Raw genomic sequence first — 14,722 nt, 5'->3', positions numbered from 1 at the left:
CATATTATGGAAATGGATACCCTGGATGGCTTAGATGTTGAACAGGTGGAACGTACACAACTTAAATTAGTACGAGAGTTTAAATATCTTGGAATTACAATATCACTACCAGTGAAGGAGTACCTTCAGTTGATTGTATACCCGATAATTGGGAAATTAAAAGATAAAGCATCTACGTGGAGCAAAATGCGCCTCTCGGTGGTGGGACACACCAATCTTCTTAAAATGGTGCTGATGCCCAAATTGCTATATGTTTTACATAACTCCCCTGTGTGGATCCCTCGGTCGGTGTTCCAGCGTATTAATTCAAAATTCTGGTTTGGGGTGGAGGACAACCCAGGATTAAGCTGGAGACTCTCCAGAGGCCGAAAGAAGAGGGGGGGGTCTCGCCTTACCAAACCCGTGGATATACTTCTTGGCAGCACAGTCCCAGCATATTAGAGGGTGGGCACTGAAGGCGGTGAAGGGAACTATCCAGGCGGTTTTGGAAGCTCATCTTAAAAAGAGTCCATTGGTGGTGGGCCTAGAGTCGGGACTTTTTGGGAAGATAGGCAGGTCATTTCATTTATTAGACAGACACAGTTATCAGTATACACAGGTTAAAGATGCGTTTATTAAGCAAAGGAAAATCAAGAACCTGTCTGTTCAAAAGGATATTGTTATTGACTATATTTGTATGGGGGGATGTACAGCAGGCGTCATATCTAGGGTGTATGCTGATCTGCTTCACACCTTTCTATTGAAATATCCTGTTTTGGCGAGGGAGAGGTGGGAAGCAGATGTTGGCACCATTGAAGATGACAGGTGGGAATCCATTTTGGAATATATTCCTAAGTTGTCTCTAAATGAACCTGCCAGAATGTCCCAGTTACTTCTTGTACATAGAGCATATAGATCACCCGATTTTTTGTTCAGGATAGGGGTACGGGAGAATTTGGATTGCCCAAGATGTGGGTCAGAAAATGCTGATATGTTATGTGGAGTTGCCCAAGGCTTGCAAACTATTGGTCTGCAGTAACAGGCCTAATTGAAGGACGATATCACTGTATAATTCCTAGGGATCCGGTAGTTTGCTTGCTGGGATATGTGGAAGAACTTGTGGGGAATGATGTCACAAAACTGGCAATTGCCAGACTCTTATATGCAGCTAGGAAAATAATAGCTAGGTATTGGGTGCGACCGGAGCCTCCCTCTAGACAGGAGTATATAAGGCAGGTGGAGTATGTGGTACGAATGGAGGAAAAAATTTATTTAAAAAGGAAAAACGCCAAACTCAGTGACAACCTATGGGCACCATGAAAGGTGTGTTAATGTTAATGCTTTTGGAGGAAAGAATCCGATGACTACATTGCATTATAAAATACATTGTAATGATTATAAGATGTTGAAACATATGTTATATAACGATAAGGGTTTATTGTCGTCCGTAAAAGGGGAGGGAGGGTGGGCGAGGGGTTCTTTTCGATAATAAGAAAATGTGAAATTATTGTACTGAAGATGTATTTTATTATTCTATCTATAAATGAATAAAAATGTATCTGATTAAAAAAATATATATTTTCTGAGTCGGTCCATTTTATACCGACTCCACGACCCCGACTCCACAGCCCTGGCAGCAGCTAAGACATGAGCGTAACCTCTTAACCGATGAACAAGTTAGGAAGACTAACCAATTAAATGAGCTGGAAACTGAGCTCCGACAACTGCAAGAGAAGATGTGTCTCAGTGAGGCCTCCACCAAACAAATGAAGGCTGATAACGTTGCAGTACTCGAGCAGCTGCAGCGGTGTGAACTGGACGTGCCGTCTCTTCGCCAAGAACAGGAGCAGTTGCTCCAGAGAGTGCGAAGTGAAAAGGAAAATATATATGGCAGCTTGCAAGATCAAGAAAAAGCAGTTAGTATACCAGCCATCCAAGTTACTACCTCAGTAGTAGAAAATGATCATCTACCATAAATGGATTAAATATGCAATGTTATTTCTTCACTTTTATGAATTAAATTGAAAAGTTCACTGGTTGTATATGGAAATTAAGTGAACCTACTAGATATAAGTTATCGAAATTTTACACATTTTTAAATTTGAAATGTTGAAACTTAAATGTAGCTTTGATTTAAAAAAAAAAAAAAGTTGCTGGGTTGAGGTATCCCCCATTGAGTGCCCACTCTTAAAGAGGACCATTCACCAGCTTGAGTATGTTAAACTAGCCACATCTTGGCATACTGGCTGCAGAGCTGACTAAAACTTAGATTTTAGCCGCTTCCCGACCGCCCACTGTAGATAAACGTCCGCTCTGCCTGGGCAAAATTTCAGATTTTTTCAAAATAAAGTGATATCGAAGAAATTTTACCACGATCATGAAGTACAATATGTCACGAAAAAACAATCTCAGAATCAGGGGAATCCGTTGAAGCGTTCCAGAGTAATTACTTCATAAAGTGACAGTGGTCAGAATTGAAAAAATTGGCCCGGTCACGAAGGCAAAAACAGGCTCTGGCGCGAAGTGGTTAATTTCTCCTCTCCATTGCGGAGATAGTCTTGTAAAGTTTTCAGGTTATAATTTGTTATAGAGATTTGTCTCTGAGGGCGTGTTCTTTTCTCCCCTGCACAACACTGCCTGATTTACGATTGGTCAACATCAAGCAGTGGAAGAAGTACACGCCCCCCAGAGACATCTGTGGTAATGCCCAGAGGGAGATGATACAAATTGGGTCCTCCTTAAGTCTTTGCTTTGACCTATTTCTGTGTTTTGCTTGTAGTAGCTTTTTTGAATATAAAAAAAACCCTAAATTACATTTCCATAAGTCCACATGCTAATAGTGTGTTCCTTTACAAACGCACTCATTTTAAAACTATGTAAACATGACCTTATGTGGTTGAGTTCGTGCACAATTTCTGCAATGTAGAGAGGAAAGAAATGAAGACTTTTGTGAATTGAGGGAGGCTATACCACATGGTTAAACTGACTCTCGTGCCTTTTCCTCTAAAATCCCAGTTTCTCAGGTGTAAAGACGCAATGTTAACTCTTGTTTGTTGTTAGGTTGCACAGGTACAAGATGAATTGATAACCTCTCAGACAAAACTCCAAACTGTGACAAAGGAGCGTGATGAGAGCCATGCGCATCTACTTGAGAAGGTCAATGAAGTAAAAGAAAGGTTACAGGAAATCTCTTCTTTGCAAGAGCAAATACAGCAACTGCATGAGGTAATCTAACACAAGGAACCTGACATGTTGAAGATGCTATAGAACCTGGAGGAACTGGAGGAATGATTCAGCATTTTTGTGTGGAAAGTTTCAGTAAACCTTGCATTTTATTCATTGAAATCCCTGGTGTTTGTAGGGATGGTGTCCAATGGGCGGTCCTATTCAGTGATTGACAGCAAACTCTGCATGTACAGTCATACAGGGAAGACTGTCAATCACTGAATAGGACCACCCATTGGACTCATCCCTACAAACACCAGGGATTTAAATGAATTAAATGCGAGTTATACTGAATCTTTTCCTACAAACCTATATATCATTCTGCTCCGCTTCATACCATGCTGTCTATAGAGCGGACTGAATGTATAATATGACAGGTTCACTTAAATTTTTATGCTTTTAAACAGGTATTTCATCTAATATACTCAGGACATCCTATCAGTATGTCATATCACTTTATTATCTGTGGAAGTACAACGTCTGGGATCTTGCTGATCCTGGGGAAGATGAGACTTCAGTGGTGCGGTTTCCCTGCACAGGGTGACCAGGGCGCTGCTCTGCAGGCAAAGACTGAAGGAGCCCCCCGTGTTGAATCTGCATTGTGGCTTCTTCATATTTGAGATTGTTGGGTTTCCCAGAGACTTCACTCTCATGATCATATAGTAATTGCATACAATAACAGTGTGCCACCATTTCTTCAGGTTGGAATACCCCATTATAGGTTTGTTTTTAAATTGTATATGTTTGCAGGACAGTGATTCCTAAATTACTGAGATTTGTTAGAATGACCACATGTAATCTATAATGTTGGATTGTGTTTCTTATGCTGAATGTTTAATGCTTTTAATCCAGAAGGTGGAAGCAGAGCAGAGGAAGAACTTTGACTTGTTAGAAGAGGTGGATTTCCTGGAGAAAAAAGTCAGAGCTCTGCATCAAATGCAAAATGAGCCTGTGCAAGAAGAGGATGAACTAGCTGAGCGTACTGAAATTCTGGAAGGAAAGAATCAAGAGTGGAAGGTAATAGAACTGGTCAGGTTGTAAGACATTACTTGCTGTGAGTTGGCTGAATTAAATGTTACAATTTTATCTCTAATTTATTTTATTTTTCATTTTTTTTAAGGATCTCATGGGTAAAATTTACACAGTTTATTCAGATCATCACAGCTCACTGAGTAACATCTGTTGCGAACTCCAAAGTATGACCCAAACTCAAAATCAATCCATGAGCGCTATAAAAGAATCCCTCTCATCAACTTCCTCTAGGACGTTTGGAAATCTACAAACTGAACATGTCAAGCTAAATTCTCAAATGCAAATGCTGCTCAATAAGTTTAAGGTATAGTTCTGGTCTGCAATGATTTAAGGGTTGTGCTATGCCAGTCTCGGGAGGCATGGGTTTTGTTATGCCAGTCTCGGGAGATACGGATTTTCCTTGAAGAGATTCAGCTAACACAGATATGGATTTTTTTTTTTTGCAAAATTCCCTGGGGAAAAGCATTTTGTTTGTGCATTATTCACAGGCAGTCCAGATAGTAGGTTCTATAAAGTCACATCCAGCTTTTACACTGCTGGAATATGTAGGTTACACACTGATCAGCTAAATAAAGTTGGCCTAAAGATAGTTTTTGGTAACTTTTCTTTTATTTCTTTCCCGTAGGGTCTATATAAGAACGCCGCTGTCGAGGAAACACATTACAGTTCAGTCAAAGACTTTGAGAATGAATTATGTGTTCTGCAAAAGAAAAACGATCAGCTCCTTCTACAGTTCCAATCGCTTGAACAATGTGGCTCAAAATGGTCAGATACTTTGGCGGAGGAGCTCAAGGACTGCGAAATTGAATTTATAACTGAACTGATATATAAGAAAGACGATGTGATAAAGGTGCGTATGCCACTTGACTACTTTTTACAAGTTTCGCTTGGCCACGTTGGGATATTTAATAGTTAATTATTTCCATGTCTAGAATGTTGAAGATGGCTTTTCTGAAGTCAAGGTGCTTCTAAACGGTATGGAAAATGAGCTTAAACAAGAACTGAAATGCAAAGAAGAATTTATTGAATGGCTAAGTGAATTTCAAGGCTTACATTTTGATACCAAAAAGCTCAACGACGGCGTACTTCAAGAGAACAGGCGGATTACTGGAGTAATTCAGAATTTAACCAAGAAACTGAAGGTAAATCTGAATTTTACTAAAATTATCTTTCCAAATATATATATTTTGTAGGGATTCCTCACAAGTCTTCACAAACAAGAAGCAGCCTTTCCTTGGCACAAAGGTGAAAATAAAACAGTCCTCTGTTCAACAGACACAGACTCCCCTCTTTAACGCACAGGCAGACTCTCCCCAGCAGACTCCATATAAAGCCGGAGACACAGTAGCGTATGGCATTGGAGGCGATAAGCTAATGACCCTCGGCTCCTGCTCTGCTGCAAGTGTGAATCGAGTGTCCGTGCTCTGTGCTCCGATCCTCTCGCATTTGAGGATCGCAGCACAGCTGCGGAGGAGGCTGAGAAATTAATTTCTCCATCTCCTCTGTTGCTGGCGTCCGCGGGAATCGCCCTGCATTTGTGGGGGAGGGGGTATGCAGTGCGATGTTTCACACCTACCCATAGACTTGTATGGGTGCGTGCGATCTGACTTGCGGTTGCAGTCTCAGCATGCTGCGATTGTTTTCGCATGCCGTATCTGCATGAGAAATAATCGTAGATGTGTGAGCTGCACTATAGGGTAACATTGGGGCGAGTGTAATCCGATTATTATTATTTATTTTATTTTTATATCTGATTGCACTCGTTGCATTGTAAGTGGAAGCGAACCCTAACACAAGTTTTTTTTTTTTTTATTATTATTATTTTTCCTCCTTCAACACAAAGTCCCCAATGAGGCTGTGTGTGCTGCCTTAAATAGCCAGTTCCAAATCCTGGAATTGGAGATACTGGAACAGCCAATCCCTCCCGGCTTTAATGGCCTCTCCTAAAACCTGGACCCATTAAAAACTCCTCTTGGCACAATACGTGCTGCAGCCTGCTTCTTTGGGTCCTACATCACCAAAGCTTGGCACCTCAGAGCCTTCATTGGGGTACACAGGAGATCGTGGGTGTATGCTGCTGCCACAGGGAGGCTGAATTTGGGCAGAAAAAGTTAGTTCCGCAGCAGCAGAATTCAGCCACCAACTGGCACAAAGCTAATCCGTTGGTGAGAAAGCAGTAGAAGAAGCAGCGAGTGAAACAAATTCAAACAAGCACAACAAGGGAGGATGCAGTGTCTCCCAATGAAGTTTCCGAGAAATTTTACAGTGGGTACCAAAAATCCTCTTTTATCTATCCCTTCACTGGGGGACACAGGAGACCATAGGACTTCCTAAAGCAGTCCCAAGGGTCTAAAAAAGAACACTCAGAACCATCTAATACTGAGCGACTGCCGCTAACCAAACCTTCATACCCAAGCTCACGTTAGCCGAGGCATAGGTATAGATTTTGGTCTTTCTTAAATACCTTTGCAAGGTTCTACAGTTAACAGCCTTGCAGAGCTGCAATGCAGAGGCTTGACGGCAAGCAGCCCAGGAAGCCCCCGCTGCACGGATAGAGTGGGCCTTTACCCCAGATGGAGGCTACACGTATTTTGTGCTTAATACGCTTCCAGGATGGCAGAGAGGATCCAATGAGCGATGGTGGCTATAGAGGGAGGAATCCCTCTGCTGTCACCCTCAGGAATCACAAACAAGGAATCTGAGTGTCTGAAAGATGCTGTTCTGGAAAGATGGACATGTAGAGCTTTAACCCGATCCAATTTGTGGGGGGACTCTTCCCAAGGATGCACTGGGGATGGACAGAAGGATGATAGGACGATGTCCTCATTAAGGTAGAAGGGAGAAGACCACCTTGGGGAGAAAGCTGGGAACAGGTTTCTCACTACTGTGTCCTGATGGAGGACAAGGAAGTGTGAACAGCAGGATGAGGCCGCTAGATCAGAGAAGCACCTGATGGAGGTTATCCCCACGAGGAAGGCAACCTTCCAGGAGAGCGAAATATCCCAAAGGGGGGGACCCTTGAAGTGCGTTCAGGACCAGATTGAGGTCCCAAGTATCCACACAAGGACAATGGGGAGGAACCGAATAAGCGACTCCCTGCAAGAAGGTCTTGACCTGGGAGCATGAAGCCGGATTCCTCTGGATTAGGATAGAAAGTACAGAGACCTGACGCTAAAGGGATCTGAGAGACAGACCTAAATGAAGCAAGCGAGAAGGACATGGGGGTTGTCTTTGCACCAGCGAAAAGGGAGGAATCTGGCTTCCTTGCGTTAATCATTGTCTGAAGAAACGGTCATCTCTTAGGTCAGCTGCTTCAACAGCCATGCAGTTAAATTGAGGGAGGGTGAATTCTGGTGGAAGAGGGGTCCCTGGAATGAAGGTCTGGATGATCTGGTAGCTTCCACGGGGCATCTGCGATGAGGTTAACCACTTCTGCGTACCAAACTCTTCTGGGCTAGTCAGGAGCCATGAGGATGACTGGTACCCCTTCCGCTTTGATCTTCTTGATGAGCCTGGGATTCAGTGGCAGGGGTGGAAATGGATACACAAGGCTTAACTGGCCACAGAAGAACCAGGGCATCGGAGCCGATCGCGAGAGGGTTGACAGACCTGGACACAAAACAAAGGACCTTGTTGTTCACACTGGATGCCATCTGGTCGATGTCGGGTGTGCCCCACCTTTTGACAGATCTGCCTGAAAACCGATGGGTTCAGGGACCACTTGCCCGAGGAGATGCCCTTGTGGCTTAGAAACACGGCGGCCCAGGAATGTGTACTGCTGCGATCGTTGGCACTTTTTGTTCTGCCCACGCCAGAATACGAGAGACCTCGGACAGGATTGATCTGCTTCAAGTTCCGCCCTGATGATTGATGTACGCGATGGCCTTGGTACTGTCGGACTGGATGTGCGCCGGGCGGCCCACTAGGCAGGGCTGTGGAGCCGGTAAGCCAAACCTCCGACTCCTCAATTTCCATGACACCAACTCCGACTATGACTCCCTCATACATGGCTCATGTTCAAGTGACAAATTTACTGTAGCACAGATTCATCTCAGCTAAAAGTCTAGCCCCTTAGATCAGGAAAAGGAAAGACATTTATAGGACATTTCATAATTTTCCCAAATTCTTATGAAAAAAATATTCCCCACAAACTGCATTGAACTACTGTACTCAATTTATTATATATTTTTAGGAGTTTAGTCGGTCCATTTTATACGGACTCCAACTCCACCAAAGTGGACACCGACTCAGACTCGACAGCCCTGCCACTAGGAGATCCTGCCCGTGCAGGAGAGCAAGATAGATGTCCCGCAGTTCCAGGATGTTGATGGGAAGTGAGGACTCCTGAGCTTTCCAGTGGCCCTGCTCTGTTAACTGATGAAACACTGCCCCCCCACTCAAGCAGTCTGGTGTCTGTCGTGATGATCTGCCAATTTAAAGGGAGAAATGACTTCCTACGGTAAGTGAGGGACTGTCTTACTGACAGAGAAAGGAGGTTAAGGCGCGTGTTGGGAGTGCACGTTGAAGGGAGCGAGAGTGGAACTGCGCAAAAGGCATCGCTTCTATTGAGGCGATCAATATGCCCAGCACGCTTATGCAGACCCGAAGTGGACATGACGATGGGCATCTGAGGGAGCGAATCGCAAGAAGAAAGGAGGAAACAGTTTCTTCATGGAGGAAAACTCTCGCACGGGGAGTATCGAAAATCGTGCTCAGAAAAACTAGGCATTGGGTGGGGATCAGAGACTACTTCACCCTGTTGATGAGCCAGCCAAGGCGAGAAAGCGTGTAGAGTCAGCTGCAAGTTCTCGGGACGGGACCTTGATCCGAAGGTCGTCCAGGTAAAAGATGACTAGGATTCACTTGGGACGAAAAAGGTCTATGACTGCCACCATGACTTTCGTGAAGACCCTGGGCCTAGAGGCTAGGCCTAAGGGGAGCGCCGTGAATTGGAAGCGAGAATCCTGAACTTTGAAACTGTGGAATCTTTGGTGTGAAGCCCGGGGAGATTGAGAGTGGGGGAGCCCAGGGGAACTCCCAGCTAGACAAACCTGAACCCCACATAGGGGGGAGGGATGAGGGTCCCTTAGGGGAAGGCTCAGGGAGTCTGTTGTAATACTGTGCCCTAGGGAAGTTGAGCCCAGGAACCCCACCCCCCGGGGCTGGAGTTGGTGGCAAGGACTGGCCGCTCTGCGACCCTCTTGATGTGTTGTGGGTGGGGGTGGTGGGGTCCTGACGTGTAGACTTGAGAGGCTACAATGTGGATCAGACCAAACTGTTTTCTTTGTTGCCCATAGTCACAAGCTGAATTTGAATTAGAAAGGGGAAAAGATTAATACAACACAAGAAAGCTCTAAGGTAGAAACTGGTATAGAGAGATGGATGGAGAGCTAGAGATATAGACTGACAATAATAATCACTTACACTTTGGCATTCCTCATCTCCAAAGTGTAATGACCTTACGACCCCACATATCAATACTAAAACCTGTCCCCTAAATAAAAAATGTTGGCTTTGTGAACTAAAAAATAAGTTATGATTCTTGGTGAATTTGCGTTTGTTTATTTTTGCTTTTTTTTCCCCTTCCTTTCTTCCAAATTGGAAAGCTGTTAAAGTTAACTAGTTGCCAATGAATGGTGATGAATATGCTAGTCTTAAGTGCTAGGAAGTTGCCACATCATGATGAGCATACTTGTCATGCTAAAGGCACCGTCAGTGCTAGCCCATACAATCAAAAAGGGTAGGCAACCACATACACAGTAGCAATCCTGCTTAATGGTGGTGAAAATGTCAAATTTAAAAAGTTTTGTATGAAATAAAATACTTGATCTATTACCTCCCACCGCCAATGAATAAATCTTTCTTTAAATGGGGCTTATGACACAATATACACATAATGTATCACAGACCGAACACTGTACAAAAGATCATTTAGCTTTTTTGCCAAAATTTTGCATAATTTATGATCAATGTGGAAGTACTAAATGCGGCACTTCTCGAGTAGTGGGAGGAAGATATTGACCCCATTGAGGAGGGCCACTTGCAGGAAATTTTAACGTACCACAACATTCTTTGAAGCTCACAGGTTATTGCACTTTTATCTATTACATCAGGCATACAACTCCTCTCCCCCACCCCCAAATTTTATTTAGGGCTGTATCTGTATTCGCTGTGTCCCAAGTGCACAGAAGACAGACATCTTACATAGGTTATGGCCATGTGTGAACATGGAGACCTTATGGAGAGGGGTGCTGGCTATAGAAAGCAGCTTTCTCGGTCAAGGTAACCTCTTCTCCCTTCTAATATGTCCTGGGATAGAGGAGCATAAACATGTGGGCTAGAGCAGCTTTACATGGCAAGGAAACTAATTGCACAGCACTGGCTCAGACTGCACTGACAACTTCAGAATTTGTTAATAAAACATATTGGCAATTTGTCATGGAGAGGGAAATACTGTATAGCTAAAAACAAATACTGAGTCCAAGTTTTAAAGAAATTCTCATGTATTTTATTTACAGATAATTGCTCAGTCTAAAACAAAGCAAGACACCATGCAGTACCTCAATACTCTGAAAACAGACTTGCATGAAAAGAAAGCAAAAAATCTGGATTTGATGCAAAGGATGCAGAAAATTGCCCCATCTGGTGATTGTAGCATGCTAGAGGAGGAAAACGCACGTTTGCGTGAAACACTGAAAACTGTTCAGGGGGAATTAAAGGTATAGTATTTCTAATCACTAGTAAAAAAGAAGTCCTACCTAGACCTTGCTTGTGCTAGCCTTTACTGGACAGTGCATGGGTTAATATGTCATCAATGGTTATAGGTTGTTCACTTTTCCTGACCCTACACCATAGATGGCCTCAACACTCATGTTAGTGAAATCTTATGCTAATCCATTTATATTATACAGAATAGTTGTATACTGGCATTTATTCCCTCCCGTTCCTAATAGAAGCTACATTTAATTTTGCTTGGAACTTAAAATATAAATGTGGGTTGGGTAGGAGTATGGGATTCTGGAGAGTAGTGCAGCAAGATAACATAAAACACAACAGATTTCAGTGTTCTGGGCAACAATCCTTAGGGTTTGTTCACACGTTGTGTTTTTTCCGTGGGGAAAATAAACTTCAATGTTTTATTGTACCAGCAAAGTGAGAGGATTTCTGAAATCTCATGCACATGCTGCTTTTTTTTGTCAACTTTCAATGTGTTTGCTGCGGTTTTCACCTATTTAAATGAATGAGAAGAAATGGGTGACAAATGCACTTGTATGCAGTGTTTTTCCTGCCATCACGCCAAACACTATGTTGTAAACATTTTTTAGTGTGTACGTCCCTCTCTAACTCTTTGGCATGTCATATTGGAAGCATTAGTTATCTGGTTTATTAAGCCGGTCGGCCACTTTTTCTTGTTGGAGCACATCTCTATTTATTCAGTATAGAGTATGTGCTTGGCATGCTATAAACGAGGTTATTAATGGTTGTCTAAGGAATGTTCAGCCATGCACTTGGACACGTAAATCATCAAGATCCACTGCTGCCAGCTTCCATTGCATTGCCAACCAATGACGTCCCAGATGTGCTCGATGAGAGACAAGTCTGGAGACGCTGCAGGCCATGGTAGCATGTTTAGGCCATTCTGGCTGCTCCAAGGAACACTAGATAAATACAGCCTGGCGTTGTATTGGAAAATTGGCCGTGCTGCAGGTTCTACGATTGACCCATTCTGTAATGCAAGTGATATTTGAAATCGGATTTACTATATCAAACCTATGGCATCTGTGTCTACACAAACCATCAGGAGGCGTTTGCACGACATTGGGCTACGAGCCATAAATCCAGCTATAGATGTACCATTGGCCTTAAGTCACTGCTCTCAGAGGCCATCATAGTGCAGAGCAAGACGGCAATGGAGGCTGAATGTATGTCTATCCTCTTCGGCGATGAGTCCTGCTTTTGCCCTTGACACAATGATAGCTGGAAATGAGTTAGGAGACTACAGGAGCAATGCCATGAAGGTGCTATGTTTTCCGCAATACCATGATTTTACCACCTTAGCAATATGAATGTTGAGTGTAGGTAGCAGGTAGTCCTCCCTATTTTTGAGCGGTCTGTAAAGTTTCAATTATCGTATTAAATTAGTATCAATTACACACAGATTCTTTCCATATGGCTACTTCTATAAGGTTACTAATTGAGTTTCCATTATATTTCACTCATTATAATTCAAATGAAGTGGTATTTCTAATTATCCTCTAATGTGGTTAACTATTTTGTAGAACTGCATTATTACACTAATCTTCATTCTGCTCACTTGCCTGTATAAGGAATCATAGGGACTTTGCATTGCGAGTGGTTCTTTTCCAGTGCATAGTTTACAAGTGTGGCAAACTAAATCATGCCTGCCAATAACATTTGTGGGTGCCCTAGAAATGATATTTTTTGTTGGGGTTTTACTGAAAATGCAGGGCCGGATCCAGGACTTAGAAAAGCAGCTGAGTGCAGTCGAAGCAGATGCAAAACAAAAAGAACAAAGGGCGCTACTGCTCGAAGACAAGCTGCGCTCCAACGTCGCAGAGTCAGAGCTTTATGAGCTGCAAGTTATTGTGAAAGAAAAAGAGCAGCTTCTCCAGGCAGTACAGAAGGAAATACAGATGCTCCGGGTAATATCTACATTACCGGAATGTATTTTAATAGCTGCTTTATTAACTATTGCTTAGCTGTATTGTTAGAGGTACAAATTATAAGCAAACTGATGAGCTCTAAGATTGGGCTCCTATAAGGAGAGTAAGACCTAGTTTTCCTTAGAGGTTGTCCACTACTTTTAACATTGATCCATGGGATAAGTCCTCAATGTCTGATCAGTGGGGGTGTAATATCCGGCACCTTCGCCAATCAGCCGTTCTCGGAGGCAGCTGAAAGTGCACAATTTACGAAGCTGCTCTATCTACTGATTGTGGCTGTACCAGTTCAATTTACCCTCAATACCCTCTGACGTGGGGGTGGAAGTGGCATTGTGCAGAGCACGGCTATGCTAATGCTTCAGTCACAAAATGCCGCATTAAAGAGAGAAATTGGACAGTACAAGAAAAAAGTCCATCAGCTTTCAAGGTATGGCTGCTATATCTCATGCTCCTTAATCTACCCGTTATAAGTCTGGTAGGAGTTGGGAACTTGTTCTCCAACCATGGATCAGAAGTGTTTCTAAACTGCACTAAAAAGATATCTCCTCCAATAACAGCAACAAAAACCAGCAGGTCCTTCTTAGAATGCATTATATACAAAGGCAGTGCCACAGGAAGAAGCACTAATACAACTGATATGGTCAGACTCCTGATGTGCACTTCCTTCTTTCAATAAGACTAAAGTTGTTGGCCATATCTATTTCAAACCCAATGATTTTGGTGGGATTGGTCGACCATCTAATATTTATGGGGTCCTCCAGACTCTACCTGTATGGCAGTGTCTTACTCCCCTCTTCCTCGTAAATGCATGGGCACTTAGCTGAGCTGTGTGAGAGAAGCCTGAAGAGATGGCCAACAATTATCTAATATTAATATGGAACTCCCAACTTTTTCCTGGCAGTAGATGTCAATGAAGATGATGATTGGGCATGTTGGATTTCATCTTTCCAATCGTTAGGTTCACTGGCAGATGAAGTGTCTGGCGGTGACTTTCACTGTGTGCAATTTCGTTTTTCTTTTTTTTTTTCCCATATTAAGATCCGCCAAGTTTCCCTGCCTATAGGGAAACAAGGTGGCCACCAACACCTCTAATTGGTCCAGTATATGACATGCAACCACGTTTCCACAAAGCTTCCACTTTATTTTACAATCACCCCACCCAACACTTTGTGTCAGCCATCTCCAGAACATACTAATATCCCCCACTCCTCCAATTCAGTCTGTTCTGCAGCAGAGCCGTATAAGTGCTACTTATTCAGCGGTCCATTCTCTAGACCTCAAAGCAGGGCTTATATTCCAGTATTTATTGTCTAGAGAAAATGGTCGTAAAGTCTCCCTGTCCTCCATTTAGTATTTATAGGAGAACTGCCAAAGGCTTTTTAAAAAGGCCCATTAATGTGAAATTGAGGTTTACTCTGTCACCTCATTGGGGGACACAGGACCTTGGGTATTATGCTGCTGTCCACTAGGAGGCGACACTATGCATAATCTGAAAAAGATTAACCGTGGCTCCTCCTCTGCAGTATACACCCCTGGACGGCATCAGCCTTCTCCAGTTTTTGCTTAGTGTCGCATAGGAGGCACACCTAAAAGTTTTACTCCGTTTTACAGATGAAGAAAAGTGGGTCTACTGCGAGACTCCTGGCATGGCTCCTTCATCGGCCCCTAATTACGGGGTGCACGATTGAAGTCGAGATGGCTATTCCCCATGTCGCTCCTTCCCCAGCCCCTCAGGTGCTGGTTCGAAGTCGAGACCCCCCTCCTTCCCCAATTCCTTTTGGTTTCTGGGTTGAGGTCAAGGC

General features: G+C 43.2%; 1 protein-coding gene across 7 annotated transcripts in view; it reads left to right on the top strand.

Moving 5' to 3' along the window:
* LOC141153938 (uncharacterized) overlaps positions 1-14,722 on the top strand; it is a 109,424-nt gene that overhangs the window by 68,768 nt on the left and 25,934 nt on the right. For 5 of the 7 annotated variants that reach the window (XM_073639292.1, XM_073639283.1, XM_073639266.1 and 2 more), the window contains 7 exons: positions 3,040-3,204; positions 4,057-4,221; positions 4,325-4,540; positions 4,862-5,086; positions 5,169-5,378; positions 10,755-10,955; positions 12,705-12,899. In XM_073639292.1, the coding sequence (XP_073495393.1) occupies positions 3,040-3,204; positions 4,057-4,221; positions 4,325-4,540; positions 4,862-5,086; positions 5,169-5,378; positions 10,755-10,955; positions 12,705-12,899 (1,377 nt within the window). The remainder of the gene's footprint in view (positions 1-3,039; positions 3,205-4,056; positions 4,222-4,324; positions 4,541-4,861; positions 5,087-5,168; positions 5,379-10,754; positions 10,956-12,704; positions 12,900-14,722) is intronic. The other 2 variants (XM_073639258.1, XM_073639274.1) reach the window with 1 other exon arrangement.

This window comes from Phyllobates terribilis, unplaced genomic scaffold (assembly GCF_046119375.1).
Source record: "Phyllobates terribilis strain yellow unplaced genomic scaffold, ASM4611937v1 Scaffold_1__5_contigs__length_1240528914, whole genome shotgun sequence".
Lineage (NCBI taxonomy): Eukaryota > Metazoa > Chordata > Amphibia > Anura > Dendrobatidae > Phyllobates > Phyllobates terribilis.
The sequence above is the reverse complement of the archived record's forward strand: the minus strand, read 5'-3'. Positions and strand labels throughout refer to the sequence as shown.